General features: G+C 46.6%; 1 protein-coding gene across 1 annotated transcript; it reads left to right on the plus strand.

Annotated features, from left to right (window-relative positions):
- The first annotated feature begins 16,196 nt into the window (after positions 1-16,196).
- LOC135539949 (inositol hexakisphosphate kinase 2-like) lies at positions 16,197-22,858 on the plus strand. Its single transcript, XM_064966222.1, has 3 exons — positions 16,197-16,797; positions 20,455-20,686; positions 20,833-22,858. The coding sequence occupies exons 1-3, from the start codon at positions 16,581-16,583 to the stop codon at positions 21,791-21,793; spliced, it is 1,410 nt and encodes a 469-aa protein (XP_064822294.1). The 5' UTR covers positions 16,197-16,580; the 3' UTR covers positions 21,794-22,858.
- Positions 22,859-23,185: the final 327 nt, after the last annotated feature.

Raw genomic sequence — 23,185 nt, forward strand, 5'->3', positions numbered from 1 at the left:
AATGGTACCTTAGTAAACCCTGGGGAGAGAACAACCACAAAAGAGTAGTTTTAGGTCACGCTGCACATAAGAGTAGTTGGCTTTCAGGCCCATGGCTTTGTTTGGTCACAAACCTGCAAGAGGAGAGCCTACCAGGAAAACATGAGGTCAATGTCTTATCAGCTGACCCAGCGTCAGTCCTTGGTCCATCGCCTTCACTGGCCCCTTAAGACACATTCCTGCTAGACCCACAACCATCACTGACCAGTTTTGCCCCTGCGACACCACCTGATCCAGTTCCAGTCCTTGGTCCACCGCCAGAACCAGATCTGAGCCTGCCTCAGGCTCTGGACCTGGGTGAACATCCGGCGCCGACAGAGATGGCCGCCTCGCTTCGCGTTCCTAGGAAACTATGCAGTTTTTTTTTTTTTACATGTTATTTCTTACATTAGTACCCCAGGTCATCTTAGGTTTCATTACATACAGTCGAGAAGAACTACTGAATATAAGATCAGCGTCAACTCACCATCAGTACGACCAAGAATATGACTTTCGCGAAGCGGATCCTGTGTTCTGCCTTTCAACCAGGACAGTTGAATGGATCCCAGCCGGCGACCCAAAAAAACGACTTCGTAAAAGAGGGAAACGAGGCGGTCTTCTGGTCAGACTACGTAGACGGGCACATCGTGCCCCACTTCCTAGCATTCTTCTCGCCAATGTCCAGTCTCTTGACAACAAGGTTGATGAAATCCGAGCAAGGGTAGCATTCCAGAGGGACATCAGAGACTGTAACGTTCTTTGCTTCATGGAAACATGGCTCACTGGAGAGACGCTCTCGGTGGCGGTGCAGCCAGCGGGTTTCTCCACGCATCACGCCGACAGAAACAAACACCTTTCTGGTAAGAAGAGGGGCGGGGGCGTATGCCTTATGGCTAACGAGACGTGGTGTGATCACAGAAACATACAGGATCTCAAATCCTTCTGTTCACCTGATTTAGAATTTCTCACAATCAAATGCAGACCGCATTATCTACCAAGAGAATTCTCTTCGATTATAATCACAGCTGTATATTTTCCCCCCCAAGCAGACACATCGATGGCTCTGAACGAACTTTATTTGACTCTTTGCAAACTGGAATCCACACATCCTGAGGCTGCATTCATTGTAGCTGGGGATGTTAACAAGGCTAATCTGAAAACAAGACTCCCTAAAATGTATCAGCATATCGATTGCGCCACCAGGGCTGGCAAAACCTTGGATCACTGTTATTCTAACTTCCGCAACGCATATAAGGCCCTGCCCCGCCCCCCTTTCGGAAAAGCTGACCACGACTCCATTTTGCTGATCCCTGCCTATAGACAGAAACTGAAACAAGAAGCTCCCACGCTGAGGTCTGTCCAACGCTGGTCCGACCAAGCTGATTCCACACTCCAAGACTGCTTCCATCACGTGGACTGGGACATGTTTCGTATTGCGTCAGGCAACAACATTGACAAATACGCTGATTCGGTGTGCGAGTTCATTAGAACGTGCGTTGAAGATGTCGTTCCCATAGCAACAATTAAAACATTCCCTAACCAGAAACCGTGGATTGATGGCAGCATTCGCGTGAAACTGAAAGCGCGAACCACTGCTTTTAATCAGGGCAAGGTGACTGGTAATATGACTGAATACAAACAGTGCACCTATTCCCTCCGTAAGGCTATCAAACAAGCTAAGAGTCAGTATAGAGACAAAGTAGAATCTCAATTCAACGGCTCAGACACAAGAGGTATGTGGCAGGGTCTACAGTCAATCACGGACTATAAGAATAAATCCAGCTCAGTCACGGACCAGGATGTCTTGCTCCCAGGCAGACTAAATAACTTTTATGCCCGCTTTGAGGACAATACAGTGCCACTGACACGGCCTGCAATGGAAACATGCGGTCTCTCCTTCACTGCAACCGAGGTGAGTAAAACATTTAAACGTGTTGACCCTCGCAAGGCTGCAGGCCCAGACGGCATCCCCAGCCGCGCCCTCAGAGCATGCGCAGACCAGCTGGCTGGTGTGTTTACGGACATATTCAATCAATCCCTATACCACTCTGCTGTTCCCACATGCTTCAAGAGGGCCACCATTGTTCCTGTTCCCAAGAAAGCTAAGGTAACTGAGCTAAACGACTACCGCCCCGTAGCACTCACTTCCGTCATCATGAAGTGCTTTGAGAGACTAGTCAAGGACCATATCACCTCCACCCTACCTGACACCCTAGACCACATATGTCAGAGTCAAGGCCCGCGGGCCACATCCGGCCCGCGAGAAGGTTTTTTACGGCCCCTGGGATGATCTTGATTTATTATTAGAACCGGCCCGCAGACCGCAGCAAGCCGGCAGCCCGCAGATCTTTTACACGCACCAATACTACATTTCCCACAATGCAACGGTGACGCACCGAGCAGTAGGCTGCTTCATTTCAATATTTATTGGCACAGCAGTCGTCAGCATCACAGTAAAATTAACTTTCAGATACCCATCAAAAATGGCAAAACGGAAGGTGGACACTGAGAACCGGGGGTTTCAAACAAGGTGGGAGTCGGAGTATATGTTCACGGAGGTAGCTGGAAAACCTGTGTGTCTTCTGTGTGGAGAAAGTGTGGCGGTACTGAAAGAGTATAATCTGAGACGACATTATGAAACGAAACACGCGGACAAAAACAAGAATATGGACATGGAACAAAGGCTACAAAAGGCAGAGGAATTAAAACGAGGCCTCAAATCTCGACAGGCTCTGTTCAAAAAAGCCAAATCACAAGGCCAGGCTGCTGTCAAGGCCAGTTTTATTTTGGCAGAAGAGATCGCTAAATCAGCCCGGCCATTTACGGAGGGGGATTTCATCAAAAACTGCATGATTAAAGTTTGTGACGAAGTTTGCCCAGAAAAAAGGCAACTCTTTTTAAATGTGAGTCTGAGCAGAAACACCATTGCCGAGAGAGTAGACCAGTTGTCCATCAATCTAAAAGAGCAGCTTGTGAAAAAGGGAAAAGATTTCATTGCATATTCCTTGGCTGTGGATGAGAGCACCGACATTTCTGACATTGCCCAGTTGTCAATTTTCATCCGCGGAGTGGACTCCAGCCTAAGCGTGACAGAGGAGTTTTTGGCTTTACGTCCTATGCATGGCACAACTACGGGGCATGATTTGTATGAAGAGGTGTCAAGATGTGTAAATGAGATGGAGCTGCCTTGGGAAAAACTCGTGGGTTTGACAACCGACGGAGCACCTGCGATGTGTGGACACAGGAGCGGACTGGTGGCGAAGATACGGGAAAAGATGCAAGAGGAAAACGCGACAGGTGAGCTGACAGCTTATCATTGTATCATACACCAGGAAGCGTTGTGCGGTAAAGCCTTGAAAATGGAGCATGTAATGAGCATCATCACGCGCACAGTTAACTTTATCAGAGCCAAAGGTTTGAATCACCGCCAGTTCAAGGCATTTCTGACGGAGTTAGAAACGGAGCATGGTGATTTGCCTTATCACACAGAGGTGCGATGGCTAAGCCAGGGAAAGGTGCTTCAAAGATGTTTCGAGCTTCGTGAGGAGATTTGTCTGTTCTTGGACAGCAAAGGGAAAGACACAACACAACTCCGAGACGAAATGTTTCTGTGTGAAATGGCTTTTCTGTGTGACATTACGAGTCATCTGAATGCAATGAACTTGCAGCTGCAGGGTCGGGATCATGTCATCTCTGATATGTACAGTACAGTGAAGGCATTTAAAACCAAACTGACTCTGTGGGAGACGCAGATGCGGAAAGAAAATTTGAGCCACTTTCCCAGCTGCCAGACCATGAAAGAGAAGCTCTCTACCAGTGCGTTCCCGAGCGCACAGTTGGCTGATAAAATAGGTATGCTTGCCGCTGACTTTCGACGCCGATTTGCTGACTTTGAAGCACAAAAAAGCAGGTTGGAACTGCTCGGTAACCCATTTGCTGTTGACGTGGAAAGCTCACCACCAAACCTCCAAATGGAGTTGATTGACCTCCAATGCAATGATGCACTGAGGGCAAAATATGCGGCAGTGGGTGCTGCGGAGTTCGCCCGTTTCCTCCCGACACAATGCCCCAGCTGCGCATCCAGGCTGCTCAAACGTTGTCTATGTTTGGCAGCACATACCTGTGTGAACAACTTTTTCTTTGATGAACCTGAACAAAACATCACACAGAAGTCGACTTACTGCTGAACACCTCCACTCAATTCTGAGGATTTCCTCAGCTCAGAGCCTTACCCCGAACATTGATGAACTTGTGGAAAAGATGGGACACCACCAAGTATCACCCTCAACCTCAAACAAGTGAACATTACTGTGCAATCACATATTTAGAGTTTTTACTCAGTTCAAGTTTAAAAGTTAAAGTTTAATATTTGTTTTCACTGCATGTTACTTCTCCTTAAACAAAGTGTTGTTTTTGATTAATAGATTTTTGCACTTTATTTTATTGTATTTCAATCCAATGATATTTTAAAAATATTTCAGTTGAGTGGATGATAGAAAATTGCTATTATTGTTTTTTTCTTTGAAGTAAATTTAGCCCACTTTTGCTAAAATAGAAAATATAGGCTACTGATGGTGCCTTGAATACCGGTTTCTTTCATTTAATGTTCATGTTATGGGGATTTTTATATAAAGGAAATTTGTCTTTTGTGTCTGTTGAAAATTAAAGATTACTGACAGAGCCATAAGAAAATATTGCTTTATTTATCTGATCATATTGGAATATATTTGTTAGGTTTTCAGTAGGTTCAATTAGGTTCACTAGACTATATGCGTCATTTAAAAATTTTTCAATGAACATTCGAACAGTCCGGCCCTCGGCTTGTAGCTAAATTTTTTATTTGGCCCTCCGTCCATTTGACTTTGACACCCCTGCCCTAGACCCACTCCAATTTGCTTACCGCCCCAATAGGTCCACAGACGACGCAATCGCAACCACACTGCACACTGCCCTAACCCATCTGGACAAGAGGAATACCTATGTGAGAATGCTGTTCATCGACTACAGCTCGGCATTTAACACCATAGTACCCTCCAAGCTCGTCATCAAGCTCGAGACCCTGGGCCTCGACCCCTCCCTGTGCAACTGGGTACTGGACTTCCTGACGGGCCGCCCCCAGGTGGTGAGGGTAGGCATCAACCTCTCCACCCCGCTGATCCTCAACACTGGGGCCCCACAAGGGTGCGTTCTGAGCCCTCTCCTGTACTCCCTGTTCACCCACGACTGCGCGGCAACGCACGCCTCCAACTCAACCATCAAGTTTGCGGACGACACAACAGTGGTAGGCTTGATTACCAACAACGACGAGACGGCCTACAGGGAGGAGGTGAGCGCCCTCGGAGTGTGGTGTCAGGACAATAACCTCACACTCAACGTCAACAAAACTAAGGAGATGATTGTGGACTTCAGGAAACAGCAGAGGGAACACCCCCCTATCCACATCGATGGAACAGTAGTGGAGAGGTTAGTAAGTTTTAAGTTCCTCGGCATACACATCACAGACAAACTGAATTGGTCCACTCACACAGACAGCATCGTGAAGAAGGCGCAGCAGCGCCTCTTCAACCTCAGGAGGGTGAAGAAATTCGGCTTGTCACCAAAAACACTCACAAACTTCTACAGATGCACAATCGAGAGCATCCTGGCGGGCTGTATCACCGCCTGGTACGGCAACTGCTCCGCCCACAACCGTAAGGCTCTCCAGAGGGTAGTGAGGTCTGCACAACGTATCACCGGGGGCAAACTACCTGCCCTCCAGGACACCTACACCACCCGATGTTACAGGAAGGCCACAAAGATCATCAAGGACAACACCCACCCAAGCCACTGCCTGTTCACCCCGCTATCATCCAGAAGGTGAGGTCAGTACAGGTGCATCAAAGCTGGGACCGAGAGACTGAAAAACAGCTTCTATCTCAAGGCCATCAGACTGTTAAACAGCAACCACTAACATTGAGTGGCTGCTGCCAACACACTGACCCAGCTCCAGCCACTTCAATAATGGGAATTGATGGGAAAGGATGTAAAATATATCACTAGCCACTTTAAACAATGCTACCTAATATAATGTTTACATACCCTACATTATTCATCTCATATGTATACGTATATACTGTACTCTATCATCTACTGCATCCTTATGTAATACATGTATCACTAGCCACTTTAACTTTGCCACTTTGTTTACATACTCATCTCATATGTATATACTGTACTCGATACCATCTACTGTATCTTGCCTATGCTGCTCTGCACCATCACTCATTCATATCTGTATGTACATATTCTTTATCCCCTTACACTGTGTATAAGAAATTAGTTTTGGAATTGTTAGTTAGATTACTTGTTGGTTATTACTGCATTGTCGGAACTGGAAGCACAAGCATTTCACTACACTTGCATTATTAACATCTGCTAACCATGTGTATGTGACAAATAAAATTTGATTTGATTTGAAAAACATCCAGCCACCCGTGGGAGAGCCTCCACCTAACCAGTACTCTCGCCCTGTTACGGCCCGAGGATGCCTGGCCTGACTTGTTGGAATGGCCTCCACAAGCCTGGATACCGACTGTTGCTTGACAGCCCAGCCTCATGGACACTGTGAGCACCTTAACCTTCACTGTCCTTCACAAGAATGTTTCACTGAGGTACAACATACATTTTGGGGCAGCTGTAGAGTTGCACTTAAGTACTTCTCAGAACCCTCTCTCAAACCTTCTCTCTGGCCCTGGAACTTAGAGATAAACTTTGTGACTTCTTACAGCTGAGGAAGGCTACCAACCCCCAACCTCAGCCTGAGTTCTGCTGCAGAAGGTCACTTCACACCTATGTATTATGTACCAGGTTGCCAGGGAACAGAGTCAGCTGACCTGGTCAGCCAATCAGTGGTCTAGCATGTGGTTGGAGATCCCAGTCTGCCCTGAACTCTTTAGTTTTTTCCAGGAGCCCAGGTTAGAAAACCTTGATAAAGTTAGCTAGCCAATTTGCTAGTTAGCTAGCTAAGTTAGTTACCTACCTAGCCTATATTGACCAGTAATACAAAATACACACACATTTTTTAAAACATTAGCTGTCACCTTAAAAAGTAAAAATGTTTTTATCTGAAGGGAAGGCCATTTCGTTATTTGTTAGCTAGCTAGTCTACCAGTAAGCTTTTACCCCATATCAAGCCTAGATAGATTCTCATATAGAGAAAATAAGATGTCCACATAGGAATTTATGAAATCTTATTATAAAGTCAAGAGAAGTAAAAGCCTGGAAGGAAGAGAGATGACTAGAAACGACTAGGTGGACCGTTTTATGTGTGGATTAATTGGCAGAGTAGAGGACCTTGTGCATTTCAGGTAAAATAACAACTCAATGTTTATATCCCAGGTCAAATTAGCTAGCAACAGCAGCTAGCTAAATAGGACAAATTAGCTAGCAATTGCAAGTGCAAGCTAACTAGCTAAATTGACATAAAATGTTTAATGCTTTTCAATCTGTCCCCAAATTAATATTATTGGTTCAGTTTTGTTTTTATATTTTAACCTGCGTGTCGTGATCACGTTTGGTGTGGGGGGACAAAATACATCTATGCACGATGGCACACGCGCACAGCCAGTTTGGGTGTAGGCTTCACAATATTATTTACCCACCAGTGTTGTGATTGGCTGTGATATTCGCTTATCGATTTCTCCCGCTGGAGCGGCACCAGTTTTCTGACTTTGTGGCTGTGTTATCTAGTGGAAATCGCTTTGTCATTTCCTGGCTGCTAAAATTCAACATTGTTCGCTCAATGTCAGTTTATGTGAGAAAACAAGCACTGACATATGGAAAATACTTAACATTCAGCATTCATTCACCTAATTTCAACGTCCAGAAAATACATATTTTCAATGTCTGGAAAGTATTTTACACACCCGGAAAATACGTATTTTTGAAATTCGGAAAATGCACGCGATGTCAACGTCTGGAAATACTTCAAAACAATTCTTTTCAACCTAATTTTGCTGACTGGGTGGTTTGTTTCTGAATGGCCACCCCTCCGGGCCTACGGGATGTTAGAGTCTGTTAGACCCTGTTAGATCATTATTCTGTGCCCACCAGATGGAGGAGGAAGTTAGAACCTGCCTGGCCCAGTAATGTGTTTTGTAAATGGGCTCAAGGCCCTGCCTGCAATGTAGCCTGGCCAGATCCATTATTATTATTATTATTATTTGTTGCTGAGAAGTAGAACATCAGGACTTAGCGTTTGTGTGATTAGTCACTGCCTGCTCCTCCATGCTAACCTTGACCTCCCATCCCGCCCTGCCCTGTACTGGACTGCCTCATCCCAGCTAGCCTCAGAGCTGATTGGGCCAACAATAAAATCCGTAACCCATTTAGACTATAAATGTTCATTTACGTAACCCTCTCCTTTTCTCTTCCCAGAATATTGCCCTAATTACATCCGTACATTACACAGGTGTGTGTGTGTGTGTGTGTGTGTGTGTGTGTGTGTGTGTGTGTGTGTGTGTGTGTGTGTGTGTGTGTGTGTGTGTGTGTGTGTGTGTGTGTGTGTGTGTGTGTGTGTGTGTGTGTGTGTGTGTGTGTGTGTGTGTGTGTGTGTGTGTGTGTGTGTGTGTGTGTGTGTGTGTGTGTGTGTATTTATGGAGGTCTATAAAGCTGCTTTTGACGTGATTGTTTACCTGGAAAATGTTGTTGTTCTTATTAGAAGGATATGTGAAGTTGCCTAATGTGATTGTTGTTGCAGATCAGCTGTTCGCTTGCTTGCTCGCTCTCTCTCTCTCTCTCTCTCTCTCTCTCTCTCTCTCTCTCTCTCTCTCACACACACACACACACACACACACACACACACACACACACACACACACACACACACACACACACACACACACACACACACACACACACACACACACGCAGGTGACAATGCTGACAGGAAGGGCACATAGTTTAAATACTGTGGTAATGCCTGTGTCGTCTCTGACTATGATTCAATTATGTGTTTGTGTATGATAGATCATACATAGATCATTGATTACTAATCATGTAATGAAAAGCCCCTAGTGGGCTAACCTGATATGACGGCTAGTTACACAAAGGAAGGGGGTTGGGTTTGAATGAAAGAGCGGGAAGACTGAGGGACAAAGGGATTGGGTCTCTATCGGACCTTGAGAAGCTATGCTACCATAAATACAGAATCTTATGCATTCTAATAACAGCCCATTTGGAAAAGGAAAATGCAAGATATATATTTACTCTGAGCTACGCTTCGATAGATGGGTCAAAGATGGAAGACTGCAGAGATCGCCATTGTCCTTTGAAGAATCATTTTGGTCATAGTGTTGTAGAGCGGATACGTTAATGTACCCTGTCGTTCTTAGGAGATTGTCTGTCCTTTCCTAGGCCACATATGTTTACAATTGCAGCTGATAACGTGACGTTTAGGATGGATCACTTCTACTTTAGTGAATAATAGTTCAAAGTTCATACCAAGTTGCCATAATCAGCTCGTGCTGTATTCTGGCTGGTCTTGTCGAAATTCACCATTCTAGCATGGTGATCGTCACCTCCATATGATGTGGTCTCATGTAAATTCTGTTAGATAGAGTAGTCGTTCAACCATTCACAACCACAGCTCACACCGGGGTTTGTTTAGTCCACTGTGAATTGGGTCACTAGGGCTTTTGTACTGGGGAAGGGAAGGCCGTGTTTCATCCCTGTTCACTTGGGCTTGGCCACTGAATGAGTGTAAGTTTACTTATGAAAATAATTCTCTCATTTAGAAGCTAAAATCACATTTCATCTTCTCACATATAGTTTCATATTTAAACATTTAAATTGCACAACAATTCCATGTGAATCTGATAACTAGAATGTGTAGATTTTCCAAGATACAATGTATGTCGTCCTATGATCAGATATAATGTCCCAGACAACAACTGATCTGACATCATAATCTTTAAGTACAAATGGATACTTTCAACTGGTTGAGAAAGGGCAATATTGTTCCATTCCCAAACCTTTTGATGTTACCATACTTTCTCTGTGGTAACATAGGGCTTTCCAAGAGTCCATTCTGTAGAGTGGAGAGAAAAGGAGGAAAGGTGGAAGGGTATTTATGGGGGGGGGGGGGTCATAAACCTTACCCAACAGGGCAACTGTCATAACACCTGCTATTTGTGGCTATGGCACCATTTGTTTGTCAGTGTGTTTGTTTGGGGGTTTTGCTCTGTCTACTGTCTGCTATGATTTTTGGTGAGAGGGGGAACCATTTTCGTTGTTTTATATTCAGACTAGCGCTCTTCAAGCCCAATTTGAGGAAAGACAACCATGCAGAGCCCTTCTCTTCACTATCAGTTTCTGTCTCCTTCCTTCTGCCAGTTTCTCTTTCCCTCTACAACTATCGCTTTCTGCTCTTTATCAGCTGATAAGAATAACAAGGCAAACAGGTTAAATGGATGGCAAACTGCTTAGAAAATCTATTTCAATTTCTCTCTCTGTGTTCTTCCCCACATAAAAAAAACTACAGTTTACTATAGAATACTACAACTTACTATAGAAGTATGTGGTAAACTGTAGTATACTGTGCATTACTATACCACACACTGTACTATCCCTCGATCATGTGTAGTACTTAGTATAGATTGTTTTGTATACTGTATAATACTATAGTAAATACTACATAAATGTCAGCAAAAACACTGCAGTCTGCGAAAACAATACAATTTTTAAACTAGAATAAATACTACAGTATTTAATTTGCATATACCCTGCCCATTCCCCTCCCCATGTCCCAATTTGAACCACCACAAGTGAGCAACCTACATGCCAAGTATAGACAATATATTGTGTTCTCTACAGGTTATAAAAAGGAGCAGAAATACTGAATGCTGTTCATTACCAGTGGTGGAAAAGTACCCAACTGTCATACTTGAGTAAAGTAATGATATCTTAACAGAAAATGACCCAAGAAAAAGTCATCCAGTATAATTATTCTTGAGTAGAAGTTTTAAAGTATTTGATTTTAGATATACTTAAGTAACAAAAATAAATGTAATTGCTATTATATTTGTGGATTGCCATGGGCATATTCCAACACTCAGACATAATTTACAAACAAAGCATTTTGATGGTGCCAGAGCAAAAGGCAGATATTTTACGTGCCCCCAACCAACCGATTGTGTTTTTTTTTGTTTGTTTATCTGCGTTGTTTGTAACTTATTTTTTTACTCTTTTGTACATAATGTTACCGCTACCGTCTCTTATGACCGAAAATAACTTCTAGACATCAGGACAGCGATTACTCACCACGGACTAGCAGAATCCTTTTTCTTCGTTCACGACTCTGACGAGCCCGAGGCGGAGAATATAGAGCTCCCTCGAGAACAGGCCCGACCCCAGTGATCTACGTGAAGAGGAGGCGGAGAAAGAGAGGCCAGAGAGAGGGCTGCCTTCTGAGAAGTCAGAGGCGATCGAATAAACCCCCGCTTCCCTCAATTCTGCTAACAAACATGCAATCTTTGGACAATCAAATGAACGAGTTACTGGGAAGATTAAACTACCAACGGGACTTTATAAACTGTAACATCATATGCTTCACGGAGTCGTGGCTGAATGACGACAATATCAACATATGGTGCTCTTTCATGCCGTACCTAGGAGGGGTGCGTCACTTGAGTGGGTTGAGTCACTGATGTGATCTTCCTGTCTGGCTTGGTGCCCCCCCTTGGGTTGTGCCGTGGTGGAGATCTTTGTGGGCTCTACTCGGCCTTGTCTCAGGATGGTAAGTTGGTGGTTGAAGATATCCCTCTAGTGGTGTGGGGGCTGTGCTTTGGCAAAGTGGGTGGGGTTATATCCTTCTTGTTTCGCCCTGTCCAGGGGTATCATTGGATGGGGCCACAGTGTCTCCTGACCCCTCCTGTCTCAGCCTCCAGTATTTATGCTGCAGTAGTTTATGTGTCGGGGGGGCTAGAGTCAGTTTTTTATATCTGGAGTACTTCTCCTGTCTTATCTGGTGTCCTGTGTGAATTTAAGTATGCTCTCTCTAATTCTCTCTTTCTCTCTTTCCTTCTCTCTCTCGGAGAACCTGAGCCCTAGGACCATGCCTCAGGACTACCTGGCATGATGACTCCTTGCTGTCCCCAGTCCATCTGGCCGTGCTGCTGCTCCAGTTTCGACTGTTCTGCCTGTGATTATTATTATTTGACCATGCTGGTCATTTATGAACATTTGAACATCTTGGCCATGATCTGTTATAATCTCCACGCGGCACAGCCAGAAGAGGACTGGCCACCCCTCATAGCCTGGTTCCTCTCTAGTTTTCTTCCTAGGTTTTGGCCTTTCTAGGGAGTTTTTCCTAGCCACCGTGCTTCTACACCTGCATTGCTTGCTGTTTGGGGTTTTAGGCTGGGTTTCTGTACAGCACTTTGAGATATCAGCTGATGTACGAAGGGCTATATAAATAAATTTGATTTGATTTGATCAACATAGAGTTGGCTGGTTATACGATGAGGGGTGGCGGTCTATGTATTTTTATCGTGCACAACAGCTGGTGCACAATATTTAAGGAAGTCTCAAGCTATTACTCGCCTGAGGTAGAGTTTCTCATGATAAGCTGTAGACCACACTACCTACCGAGAGAATTTTCATCTGTATTCTTTGTAGCTGTTTACATCGCACCACAGCCAGACGCTGGCACTAAGGTAGCATTGAATGAGCTGTATTCTGCCATAAGCGAACAAGAAAACGCTCACCCAGAGGAGGCGCTCCTAGTAACCGGGAACTTTAATGCAGGGAAACTTAAATCAGTTTTACCTAATTTCTATCAGCATGCTAAATGTGCAACCAGATGGAAAATAACTCTGGACCACCTTTACTCCACACACAGAGATGCATATAAAGCTCTCTCTTTCCTCCATTTGGCAAATCTGACCATAATCCTGCTTACAAGCAAAAATGAAAGCAGGAAGCACCAGTGACTAGATCAATAAAAAGTGGTCAGATGAAGCAGATGCTAAGCTACAGGACTGTTTTGCTAGAACAGACTAGAATGTTCCGGGATTCCTCCAATGGCATTGAGAAGTACACCACATCTGTTATTGGCTTCATCAATAAGTGCATTAATGGCGTCGTCCCCACAGTGACTGCACGTACATACCCCCAACCAGAAGCCATGGATTACAGGCAGCATCCGCACTGAGCTAAAGGGTAGAGCTGCCACTTTCAAGTAGGGGAAGCTTATAAGAAATCCTACTATGCCCTCTGACGAACCATCAAACAGGCAAAGCGTCAGCACAGGACTAAGATCGAGTGGTACAACACTCTGACGCTCATCGGCTGTGGCAGGGCCTGCAAACCATTACAGACTCCAAAGGGAAGCACAGCCGAGAGCTGTCCAGTGACACGAGCCTACTGGACGAGCTAAACTACTTCTATGCTCGCTTTGAGGCAAATAACACTGAAACATGCATGAGAGCATCAGCTGTACCGGAAGACTGTGTGATCACGCTCTCCGCAGCCAATGTGAGTAAGACCTTTAGACAGGTCAACATTCACCAGGCCGCAGGGCCAGACGGATTACCAGGACATGTACTGCAAGCATGCGCTGACCAACTAGCAAGTGTCTTCACTGACATTTTTAACCTCTCCCTGTCCGAGTCTGTAATATCAACATGTTTTAAGCAGACCACCATAGTGTCTGTGCCCAAGAACAAGGTAACCTGCCTAAATGACTACCGACCCGTAGCACTCACGTCTGTAGCCATGAAGTGCATTGAAAGGCTGGTCATAGCTCACATCAACACCATCATCCCAGAAACCCTAGACCCACTCCAATTTGCATACCGCCCCAACAGATCCACAGATGATGCAGTCTCTATTGCACTCCACACTGCCCTTTCCCACCTGGACAAATTAAAACCTATGTGAGAATGCTGTTCATTGACTACAGCTCAGCGTTCAACACCATAGTGCCCTCAAAGCTCATCAATAAGCTAAGGACCCTGGGACATAACACCTCCCTCTGCAACTGGATCCTGGACTTCCTGACAGGCCGTCCCCAGGTGGTAAGGGTAGGTAACAACAAATCCGCCACGCTGATCCTCAACACGGTGGCCCCTCAGGGATGCATGCTCAGCCCCCTCCTGTACTCCCTGTTCACTCATGACTGCATGGCCAGGCACGAGTCCAATACTATCATTAAATTTGCCGATGACACAACAGTGGTAGGCCTGATCACCAACAACAACGAGACAGCTTATAGGGAGGAGGTCAGAGATCTGGCCATGTGGTGCCAGGACAACAACCTCTCCCTCAATGTGATCAAGACAAAGGAGAGGATTGTAGAGTACAGGAAAAAAAGGACCGAGCACAACCCCATTCTCATTGATGGGGCTGCAGTGGAGCAGGTTGAGAGCTTCAAGTTCCTTGGTGTCCACATCACCAACAAACTAACATGGTCCATGCACACCATGACATTCATGAAACGGACACAACAAAACATATTCCCCCCAAGAGAGATTTGGCATGGGTCCTCAGATCCTCAAAAGGTTTTTCAGCTGCACCATCGAGAGCATCCTGACTGGTTGCATCACTGCCTGTTATGGCAACTGCTCGGCCTCTGACCGCAAGGCACTGCGGCAGGTAGCCTAGTGGCGACAGGTAGCCTAGTGGTTAGAGCATTGGGCCAGTAACCGAAAGGTTGCTAGATTGAATCCCTGAGCTGACAAGGTAAAAAAAAATCTGTCTTTCTGAGCAAGGCAGTTAACCCACTGTTCCTAAGCCGTCATTGTAAATAAGATATTTATTCTTAACTGGCTTGCCTAGTTAAATAAAGGTTTAGTGCGAATGGCCCAGTACATAAGCTTCCTGCCATCCAGGACCTCTACACCAGGTGGTGTTAGAGGAAGGCCCTAAAAATTGTCAAAGACTCCAGCCTCCCTAGTCATAGACTCTTCTCTCTGCTACCACATGGCAAGCGGTACCGGGGTGCCAAGTCTTGGTCCAAGAGGCTTCTTAACAGCTTCTACCCCCATGACATAAGACTGCTGAACATCTAGTCAAATGGCTACCGAGAGTATTTGCATTGCCCCACACCACTTAATTAAGTCTACCTACATGTACATACTACCTTAACTAACTGGTGTCCCCCCCCCCCACACATACACACACACATTGACTTTGCACCCCCTTGTATATATATATATATATATATATATATATATATATATATATAAAATACATATATATATTTTTTTACTGCTGCTCTTTAATTACTTGTTACTTTTATCTCTTATTCTTATCTGTATTTTTTGAAACTGCACTGTTGGTTAGGGGCTCGTAAGTAAGCATATCATTGTAAGGTCAACACCTGTTGTATTGGGCACATGTGACTAATAAAATTGGATTTGATTTGTGTTTAGTGAGTCCATCAAATCAGAATCAGTAGAGATGCCAGAGATGTTCTCTTGGTGAGTGTGTGAATTGGACCATCTTCCTGTCCTGCTAAGCATTGAAAATGTAACTAGAATTTTTGGGTGTCGGGGAAAATAATTGGAGTAAAAAGTACATTATTTTCTTGAGGAATGTAGTCAAGTAAAAGTTGTAAAATATATCATTAGTAAAGTACAGATACCCCCAAAAACTACTTAAGTAGCACTTCAAAGTATTTTTACTTAAGTACTTTACACCACCATTCAGAACCAAGTCCTTGCTATCTACAGAAAATCTGTTGGTATTTCTGCAGTAGGGTTTCCTCAAGGAGAAACTCCCCCTTCAGTAAATACTACAGTCAACAAAAACACCACAGTAAATACTACAGTATGTTTTTCACATGGGTCTCTCTCTCCCAGATTCAAATTCTCTTCTGCAGTGGCATCGGAATGCTAAGTAAAATGTTTCATAAGCAGCAACCAATTCAACAGATATTAACGTACTGGCCTATGTATTGTCTGTCTGTCTGTCTGTCTGTCTGTCTGTCTGTCTGTCTGTCTGTCTGTCTGTCTGTGTCTCTCTCTCTCTCTCTCTCTCTCTCTCTCTCTCTCTCTCTCTCTCTCTCTCTCTCTGCAGTGCTCTCCTTCCTTTGTTTGCTTGTTCCTGATCTCAGTGCTTAGTTCCCACCCAACAACAGCTGCTGAGCTCTGATAGGCTGAAACGGGTATGAGGCGGGGCCGACCTGTTTTTATATTTTTCTTGATCTGAGCTCAGTACAGATCCCAGTTCAGTATCGGCGACAGACAGAGTCAGGAACAATCTACACTCGCTCTCACACACAACCTACAGCCCCAGACCTGTCGAAAATAATGATTTACTAGCACTACGTACACAGGGAGATTACCTTAACCCAAACCTGGACTATACTACTCTGCTTTCGGACCAGGATAGCACGGGGAACTAAACGTTTTTTCTCTTCTCCTTCCTGCTGCACCCTTTCTTTTTCCTGCTGTGGTCTCTGCTGTCCGAGCAGGTGTCCTCTAACGCCCCCCAGCGAAAAAGAGCGGTACAGCCAGAAGATAGGCAGCCCGAGCAGCCTCATCGTGGGCCCCTCCAGTTTAGCTGTCCGATGCGGAGTGAGGATGAGTCCTGCTCTAGAAGCCCTTATGCAGGCAGACGGGACGCTCCCCTATCCCGGGAAAGGGGTGATGCTTGAGCCCTTTGTGCACCAGGTGGGGGGCCACTCTTGCGTACTGCGTTTCGGCGACCAGACCATCTGCAAGCCCCTCATCCCCCGAGAACACCAGTTCTACAAGAGCCTGCCCCCCGAAATGAGGAAGTTCACCCCCCAGTACAGAGGTAAGCTTATTCCCTGATCCAACCTAAACCTACAATATAACGCTACCATCATCTGAATAACATCCATTATGCTGTGTGCGCCACTGCTACTGCCCCACATTTCTCTCCCCATCACCCATCTTCTCTCTCTATCTTTCTACATCCACCTCTTAATCTCTCCCTGGTTTCTCCACTGATATGGTCAGCTGCAGTGTTTTGTAACATTAGCTGCATTTAGGATTACAGAAGGTCACTGGAGATTGCAGTACCACAGCAGCACAAAGGGATTCGTTTCATGGTGGTGCTTAAGTGGGGGGTTGGGGACAGACAGTATGTGACTGCATGATACATCAGGGCTCTGCAGTGTCAGGTTATGTAATGGTGGTGGGGTTGTGTATGACAGGATCTTTATCCCCTGATGGATAGGTGTGAGCCAGGCATTCTGCATTAGACAGATACAACCCTCCCACACAAAGGTGTCCTTGGTTGGGTGTCAGTCACACAAACAAGATTTAATGTGTTTTATATTATATTTTGTTCCATTGGATTCGATCACCTTTTAAATATCACAGAGGACCAACAGTATCTTGTCTGCTCAGACCATAGTCGGCCCCAGGCCTTCTCCTGACAGTAGGGATAAAAGCCCAGTAGCCCTGCACCTGCCTGCATCTCCGAAGAGGGCTAAAGTTCCTGGAGGAAGGATCCAGTTTCCAGCATACTCAATAATAATGGGGCTGATCATCAGAGACGGAATGCTGAATGGGAGAGATAGCGGTGTCTGACTGGACATCAGCCTGTCATGGATAGTTAAATAAAGGTTCAATAAAAAAAATGTGTGGTTAACGAATACACACACAAACACTCTCACACACCTTGGGTGGAAAATCTCACTCTGTGTTGTTTTTCATTGACCGTGATGCTACATACGGTGTCTCCTGGCACTTGCGCTCACAGATCGGCCTACACACGCACATCTCACACACACTTTCTATCAAGTCACTCCTACCCTGGCCATGTGACAGAGTTGAGGCACTAGCGTGGTATCTGACTCCGCAGCAATGCGTCGTGGAACTATAAAAAAACCCAGTGTGATTTGGATGGGAGATGAAGCTATAGAAAGAAGAGCACAGATGTCTGGTGACACTGAGAATATTACATAACAAACACATTCACTTCTGCTCAAAACACTTTTACACACACTCTCACACTCTTACAAACGTATGTTGGTCCATATACAGTCACGTTCACACACTCACGTACTCACAAACACATGAGTCGCAGGCACTTAAACACTCATCCTCACATGCCCCGCTGACAGTGCAGCTCTGACAGTTGAAACAGGCCTGGCCAGCAGAGGGTTAACTGCTGCAGGGTAGTGACATCACTGTGCATGACATCACTAAAGGCGGGAGCTGCAGAGGAGAGATAAGCACTGGGTCCCATTGTCCTCCATGTCACTGGCCAACACACCCGTTATCACTTCATACACATAGGCCTTAATGAAGGGTCTGTCTTGATGCTGCAGAGAACCTTCCCTCCATTGTAAACCAGGGATGTTTTTGTTTGTATTTCAGAAAGGCTGGGATTTGCTTTTATTGTCAGTCTTATTATCATGTTTATATTCAATGGGATGCTGAATATCCATCCTCCTCCCTATCTCTCTCCATCTCCCAATCCCTCCCTCTCTCTCTCTAATTTATCTGTCAGCCCCTGCAGCTGTGATGTTTGCTCTTCCTGTCTTGACACCCACTGCCCCCTTCCCCCAGCCTGCAGAGAGGGTTGCAATACACAGGCCCTTCTACAGGGGTTTATTAGGTAGAGTGGGGTAGGGGTGTGTGCATGTTTGGGGAACGCATCATAAATGATCCCAGGAATAAGTAAGTGTGTACAGTTTTCTATGAAAGTGTTCTGGAGACCCACCCCCCTCCTCCCCACCACCCTCCTCCCCACCACCCTGTCTTTCCCACCACCCTGTCCTTCCCACCACCCTCCTCCCCACCACCCTCCTTCCCACCACCCAGTCCTCCCCACCACCCTGTCCTTCCCACCACCCTGTCCTTCCCACCACTCCATCCATCCCTTCCCTTTTTAATTTGTTAGTGTGTTTGGATTATTGCCTTGAAATGCTGTATAAAAAGGCAAGTCAAACCTGAATGGACTCTTAAAATAGAGAGACGGTGCTCACAAAATGCCCAACTTGATGGAACTGTTGTATCTTTATGAAATATAATTCAGGTGTGTTGTTGTCGTGGTTGTTTTTGAGTTTATACAGTGTATCTTTGCTGTCGTTTCCTTTGGGTTGCGTTGAAACATTGTAACACTATGTGTATCAGTTAATGTGTGGTTTTGGGTGGGTTTGGTAGTTTCTCAATAAAGGTTGGACTGAGTGTCATACATTCGAGCCTCCTGTGGTGTTTGTGTATCTCTTTGCTTCTTGGGTTCATTCTCACGCACACATTTGAAGTACTTGGGAACACATACATTGTTGTTGCTGCTGCCTCCTTGCCCCCTACCCGCTCTCTCTCTCTGCTGCCTCCTTGCCCCCCTACCCGCTCTCTCTCTCTGCTGCCTACTTGCCCCCTACCCGCTCTCTCTCTCTGATGCCTCCTTGCCCCCCTACCCGCTCTCTCTCTCTGCTGCCTACTTGCCCCCCTACCCGCTCTCTCTCTCTCTGATGCCTCCTTGCCCCCTACCCGCTCTCTCTCTCTGCTGCCTACTTGCCCCCCTACCCGCTCTCTCTCTCTGATGCCTCCTTGCCCCCCTACCCGCTCTCTCTCTCTGCTGCCTACTTGCCCCCCTACCCGCTCTCTCTCTCTGCTGCCTACTTGCCCCCCACCCGCTCTCTCTCTCTGCTGCCTCCTTGCCCCCTACCCGCTCTCTCTCTCTGCTGCCTACTTGCCCCCTACCCGCTCTCTCTCTCTGATGCCTACTTGCCCCCCTACCCGCTCTCTCTCTCTGCTGCCTGCTTGCCCCCTACCCGCTCTCTCTCTCTGCTGCCTCCTTGCCCCCCCTACCCGCTCTCTCTCTCTGCTGCCTCCTTGCCCCCTACCCGCTCTCTCTCTCTGCTGCCTCCTTGCCCCCCTACCCGCTCTCTCTCTGCTGCCTACTTGCCCCCCTACCTTCTCTCTCTCTCTGCTGCCTCCTTGCCCCCCTACCTTCTCTCTCTCTGCTGCCTCCTTGCCCCCCTACCCGCTCTCTCTCTCTGCTGCCTCCTTGCCCCCCCTACCCGCTCTCTCTCTCTGCTATCTTCTTGCCCCCCTACCCGCTTTCTCTCTCTGCTGCCTCCTTGCCCCCTACCCGCTCTCTCTCTCTGCTGCCTCCTTGCCCCCTACCCGCTTTCTCTCTCTGCTGCCTCCTTGCCCCCTACCCGCTCTCTCTCTCTGCTGCCTCCTTGCCCCCCTACCCGCTCTCTCTCTCTGCTGCCTCCTTGCCCCCCTACCCGCTCTCTCTCTCTGCTCCCTCAATAGGAAAGCCTGTGTTTGTTTGTGTTTGTCTTTCTCTTTACAGAGTGTATTTGGCTGGAAGCAGGACCCAGTTGGTAAGAACTGCCTATGACTAACCAGTTACTGGGAGGTTTTGGCTTCATCATAGCATTATAAAATAAAAAATCCAATGCCGGGTACTAACCGCCTTCCTATCGTTCTCTTTCCCGCTTCCCTCCATCTCTCCCTCTCTCAGGTGTGGTGTCAGTCAGCTTTGAGGAAGATGAAGAGGGCAACCTGTGTCTCATCGCTTACCCCCTCCACAATGAACCAGAGAACATGGAAAACAAGGACCCCTCAGCTGAATGCGAGCCTAAGAGTAAGATGATCAAGTGGGGCAACAAGAAATCATCGTCCCTATTGCTAGATAATGACAACTACAGCAAAGACCGGGTCAGACAGAGCACTAAAGAGAACAAGAGCAAAAGGTGAGCACATACAGTGTTACATCGGTACACATACTGTATATACAAATATATCCAAACACCAACATAGATTCATAGATTCTATACAGCAAATATGTACTGTATGGTGATTGGCAGATATCTAACCTCTCTTTCCTCTCTGTGTGTAGTTATAACGGTGCGGAGGTGCAGCAGCAGGCAGAGGTTCTCCGCTACAGCCTAGATCGGAAGCAGATCAAACACAACCCCTGGAGTCTGAAATGCCACCAGCAGCACCTCCAGAGGATGAAGGAGAACTCCAAACATCGCAACCAATACAAATTCATCCTGTTGGAGAACCTGACGTGGCGTCACGCGGTGCCGTGCGTCCTGGACCTGAAGATGGGCACGCGGCAGCATGGTGACGATGCGTCAGAGGAGAAGAAGGCCAACCAGATCCGCAAATGTCAACAGAGCACTTCCGCCTCAATCGGTGTCCGGCTTTGTGGCATGCAGGTGTACCAGTCAGACTCAGGCCAGCTGATGTTCATGAACAAGTACCACGGGAGGAAGCTGAGCCTGCCGGGCTTCAAAGAGGCCCTTTTCCAGTTCTTCCACGATGGGCAGCGTCTGCGGCGCGAGCTGCTCTCCCCGGTGCTGCGGAAGCTCCGGGAGATGCAGGAAACCCTGGAGTCTTGCGAGTCTTACCGCTTCTACTCCTCCTCCCTACTCATCATCTATGATGGGGAGCCCCCCCGCCCTCGCGCCCCCACTCGACGCCACCGCGGAGGAGAGGAGGGTGATGAGGACGAGCTCTCAGATGAGGAAGAGGAAGAGGGGGCGTTTGGGTTCACCCGTGGCTCGGCAGCTGGCAGCAGTGCTGGAGGGAGCAGTAACGGTAGCAGTAGCAGTAACGGTAGCAGTAGCAGTAACGGTAGCAGTAGCAGTAGCGTCGGTCGCTCGTCCCGTGGTGCAGCAGGGGAGGCCAGCAGCCCGGCAGTGGATGTGAGGATGATAGACTTTGCTCATACAACATGTCGCCATTACGGGGAGGACAGTGTTGTGCATGAGGGTCAGGACAGCGGCTACATCTTTGGCCTGCAAAACCTCATCACCATCATCTCCCAGCTGGAGGAGCACAGCGCCGACTAAAGACTGAGCCTCCACTCTTTGAAACTCAAACCTAACCTGGGAATAACAGCACTGAGCTGTAGCTGTAGCCCTGCTTTACCCTCCTCCGACAATGGCCTGGTCCTAATGGCCACCACACGGCTGGGGGTCTGACCCCCCACCTACTGTAGGGGACAACCAGGGAGTTTCTGGCCCGGGGTAGAGGCCACGCTGGAGTCGGTTCTGCACTCCCCACCCTCCCACTGAACCAACACGGGACAGGACCACTTGTGCACTCGTTTGCATCTTGTCTCTGTGACTGTTCTCTCTCTTTGTTCCTTTCTTTCTTTTCTATGTGGTGGGAGAGATTGTGACTGAGACTCTGGTCTATTAACAGGCTCAAGGACTCCTGTATCATTCTGTCCTCCTTTCCTCTCGTTTCCACCTCTCTGCTCCTCTGTTACAGACTGTTTTCTTTACTGTATGGTCTCTCTGAGAGAGAGACGCAAAGCTTAAGTGTAGTTCTGGGAGTCAGACTTGGTGCTTATTAAACTGTAAGGTGACATGAGGTGTTTGTGGATGGAGTTGGGACTGATGTTCCCCCAACAGCACAGCACACACGAGTGGGGGTTGCTTCTGTACAGACTGAACGGGGCTGGCAGCTTTGTAACAAGTGATCTCCTCGCTCTCCTATGGCTGACATTTCGTATTTCCCCCCCCCCCATACTGTTTTGTCCCTAAATCATTGACATTTAAAGTAGGGGGTAATAAGGGGATAACATCATTACTTTGTAACTTTCTTTGTTTGTCATTCCTGAAATGGTGACTGAAGAAGAGAATATATTGATTAGGACAATACATACTATATAGAGAATGTGTATATAGAATCTTTATTTATTTGAAATATTTCTTAAAAATAAACGAAACAAAAAAAATTAGAAACAAAATGGAGAAAATAATTACTACATTCCATATTACTGTTCTAAATGTTCTGTTCTGATGACATTGGTGAATCTAGTTTTTTTGCAAGATACCTCTCTTGTATACCTGTGTGTCAACAGTATGTTGTATGTTGGAAGTAAAATAAAGACATTTCTTTGTGGAAAAGCACTTTCCTGTCATTGAGCGAATAATAGTTCTAGGAAAGGAGTGGGAGGGGCACGGGGTATTGTAAAATAAGGTGGGGGAAGCACGGGGTGTTGTAAAATAAGGTGGGGGGAAGCACGGGGTGTTGTAAAATAAGGTGGGGGGGGCACGGGGTGTTGTAAAATAAGGTGGGGGTGGGCACGGGGTGTTGTAAAATAAGGTGGGGGGGCACGGGGTGTTGTAAAATAAGGTGGGGGGGGGGTGTTGTAAAATGAGGTGGGGGGGCACGGGGTGTTGTAAAATGGGGGGAACGGGGTGGTAAAATAAGGGGGGGCACGGGGTGTTGTA

This window comes from Oncorhynchus masou, chromosome 5, assembly GCF_036934945.1.
Source record: "Oncorhynchus masou masou isolate Uvic2021 chromosome 5, UVic_Omas_1.1, whole genome shotgun sequence".
NCBI lineage: Eukaryota > Metazoa > Chordata > Actinopteri > Salmoniformes > Salmonidae > Oncorhynchus > Oncorhynchus masou.

Coding starts and splice junctions, on each gene's coding strand:
- LOC135539949 (XM_064966222.1), top strand. CDS start 16,581: ATGAGTCCTGCTCTAGAAGCCCTTATGCAGGCAGACGGGACGCTCCCC. Junction 16,798..20,454: donor GTTCACCCCCCAGTACAGAG/GTAAGCTTATTC, acceptor TCCCTCTCTCAG/GTGTGGTGTCAGTCAGCTTT. Junction 20,687..20,832: donor AAAGAGAACAAGAGCAAAAG/GTGAGCACATAC, acceptor CTCTGTGTGTAG/TTATAACGGTGCGGAGGTGC.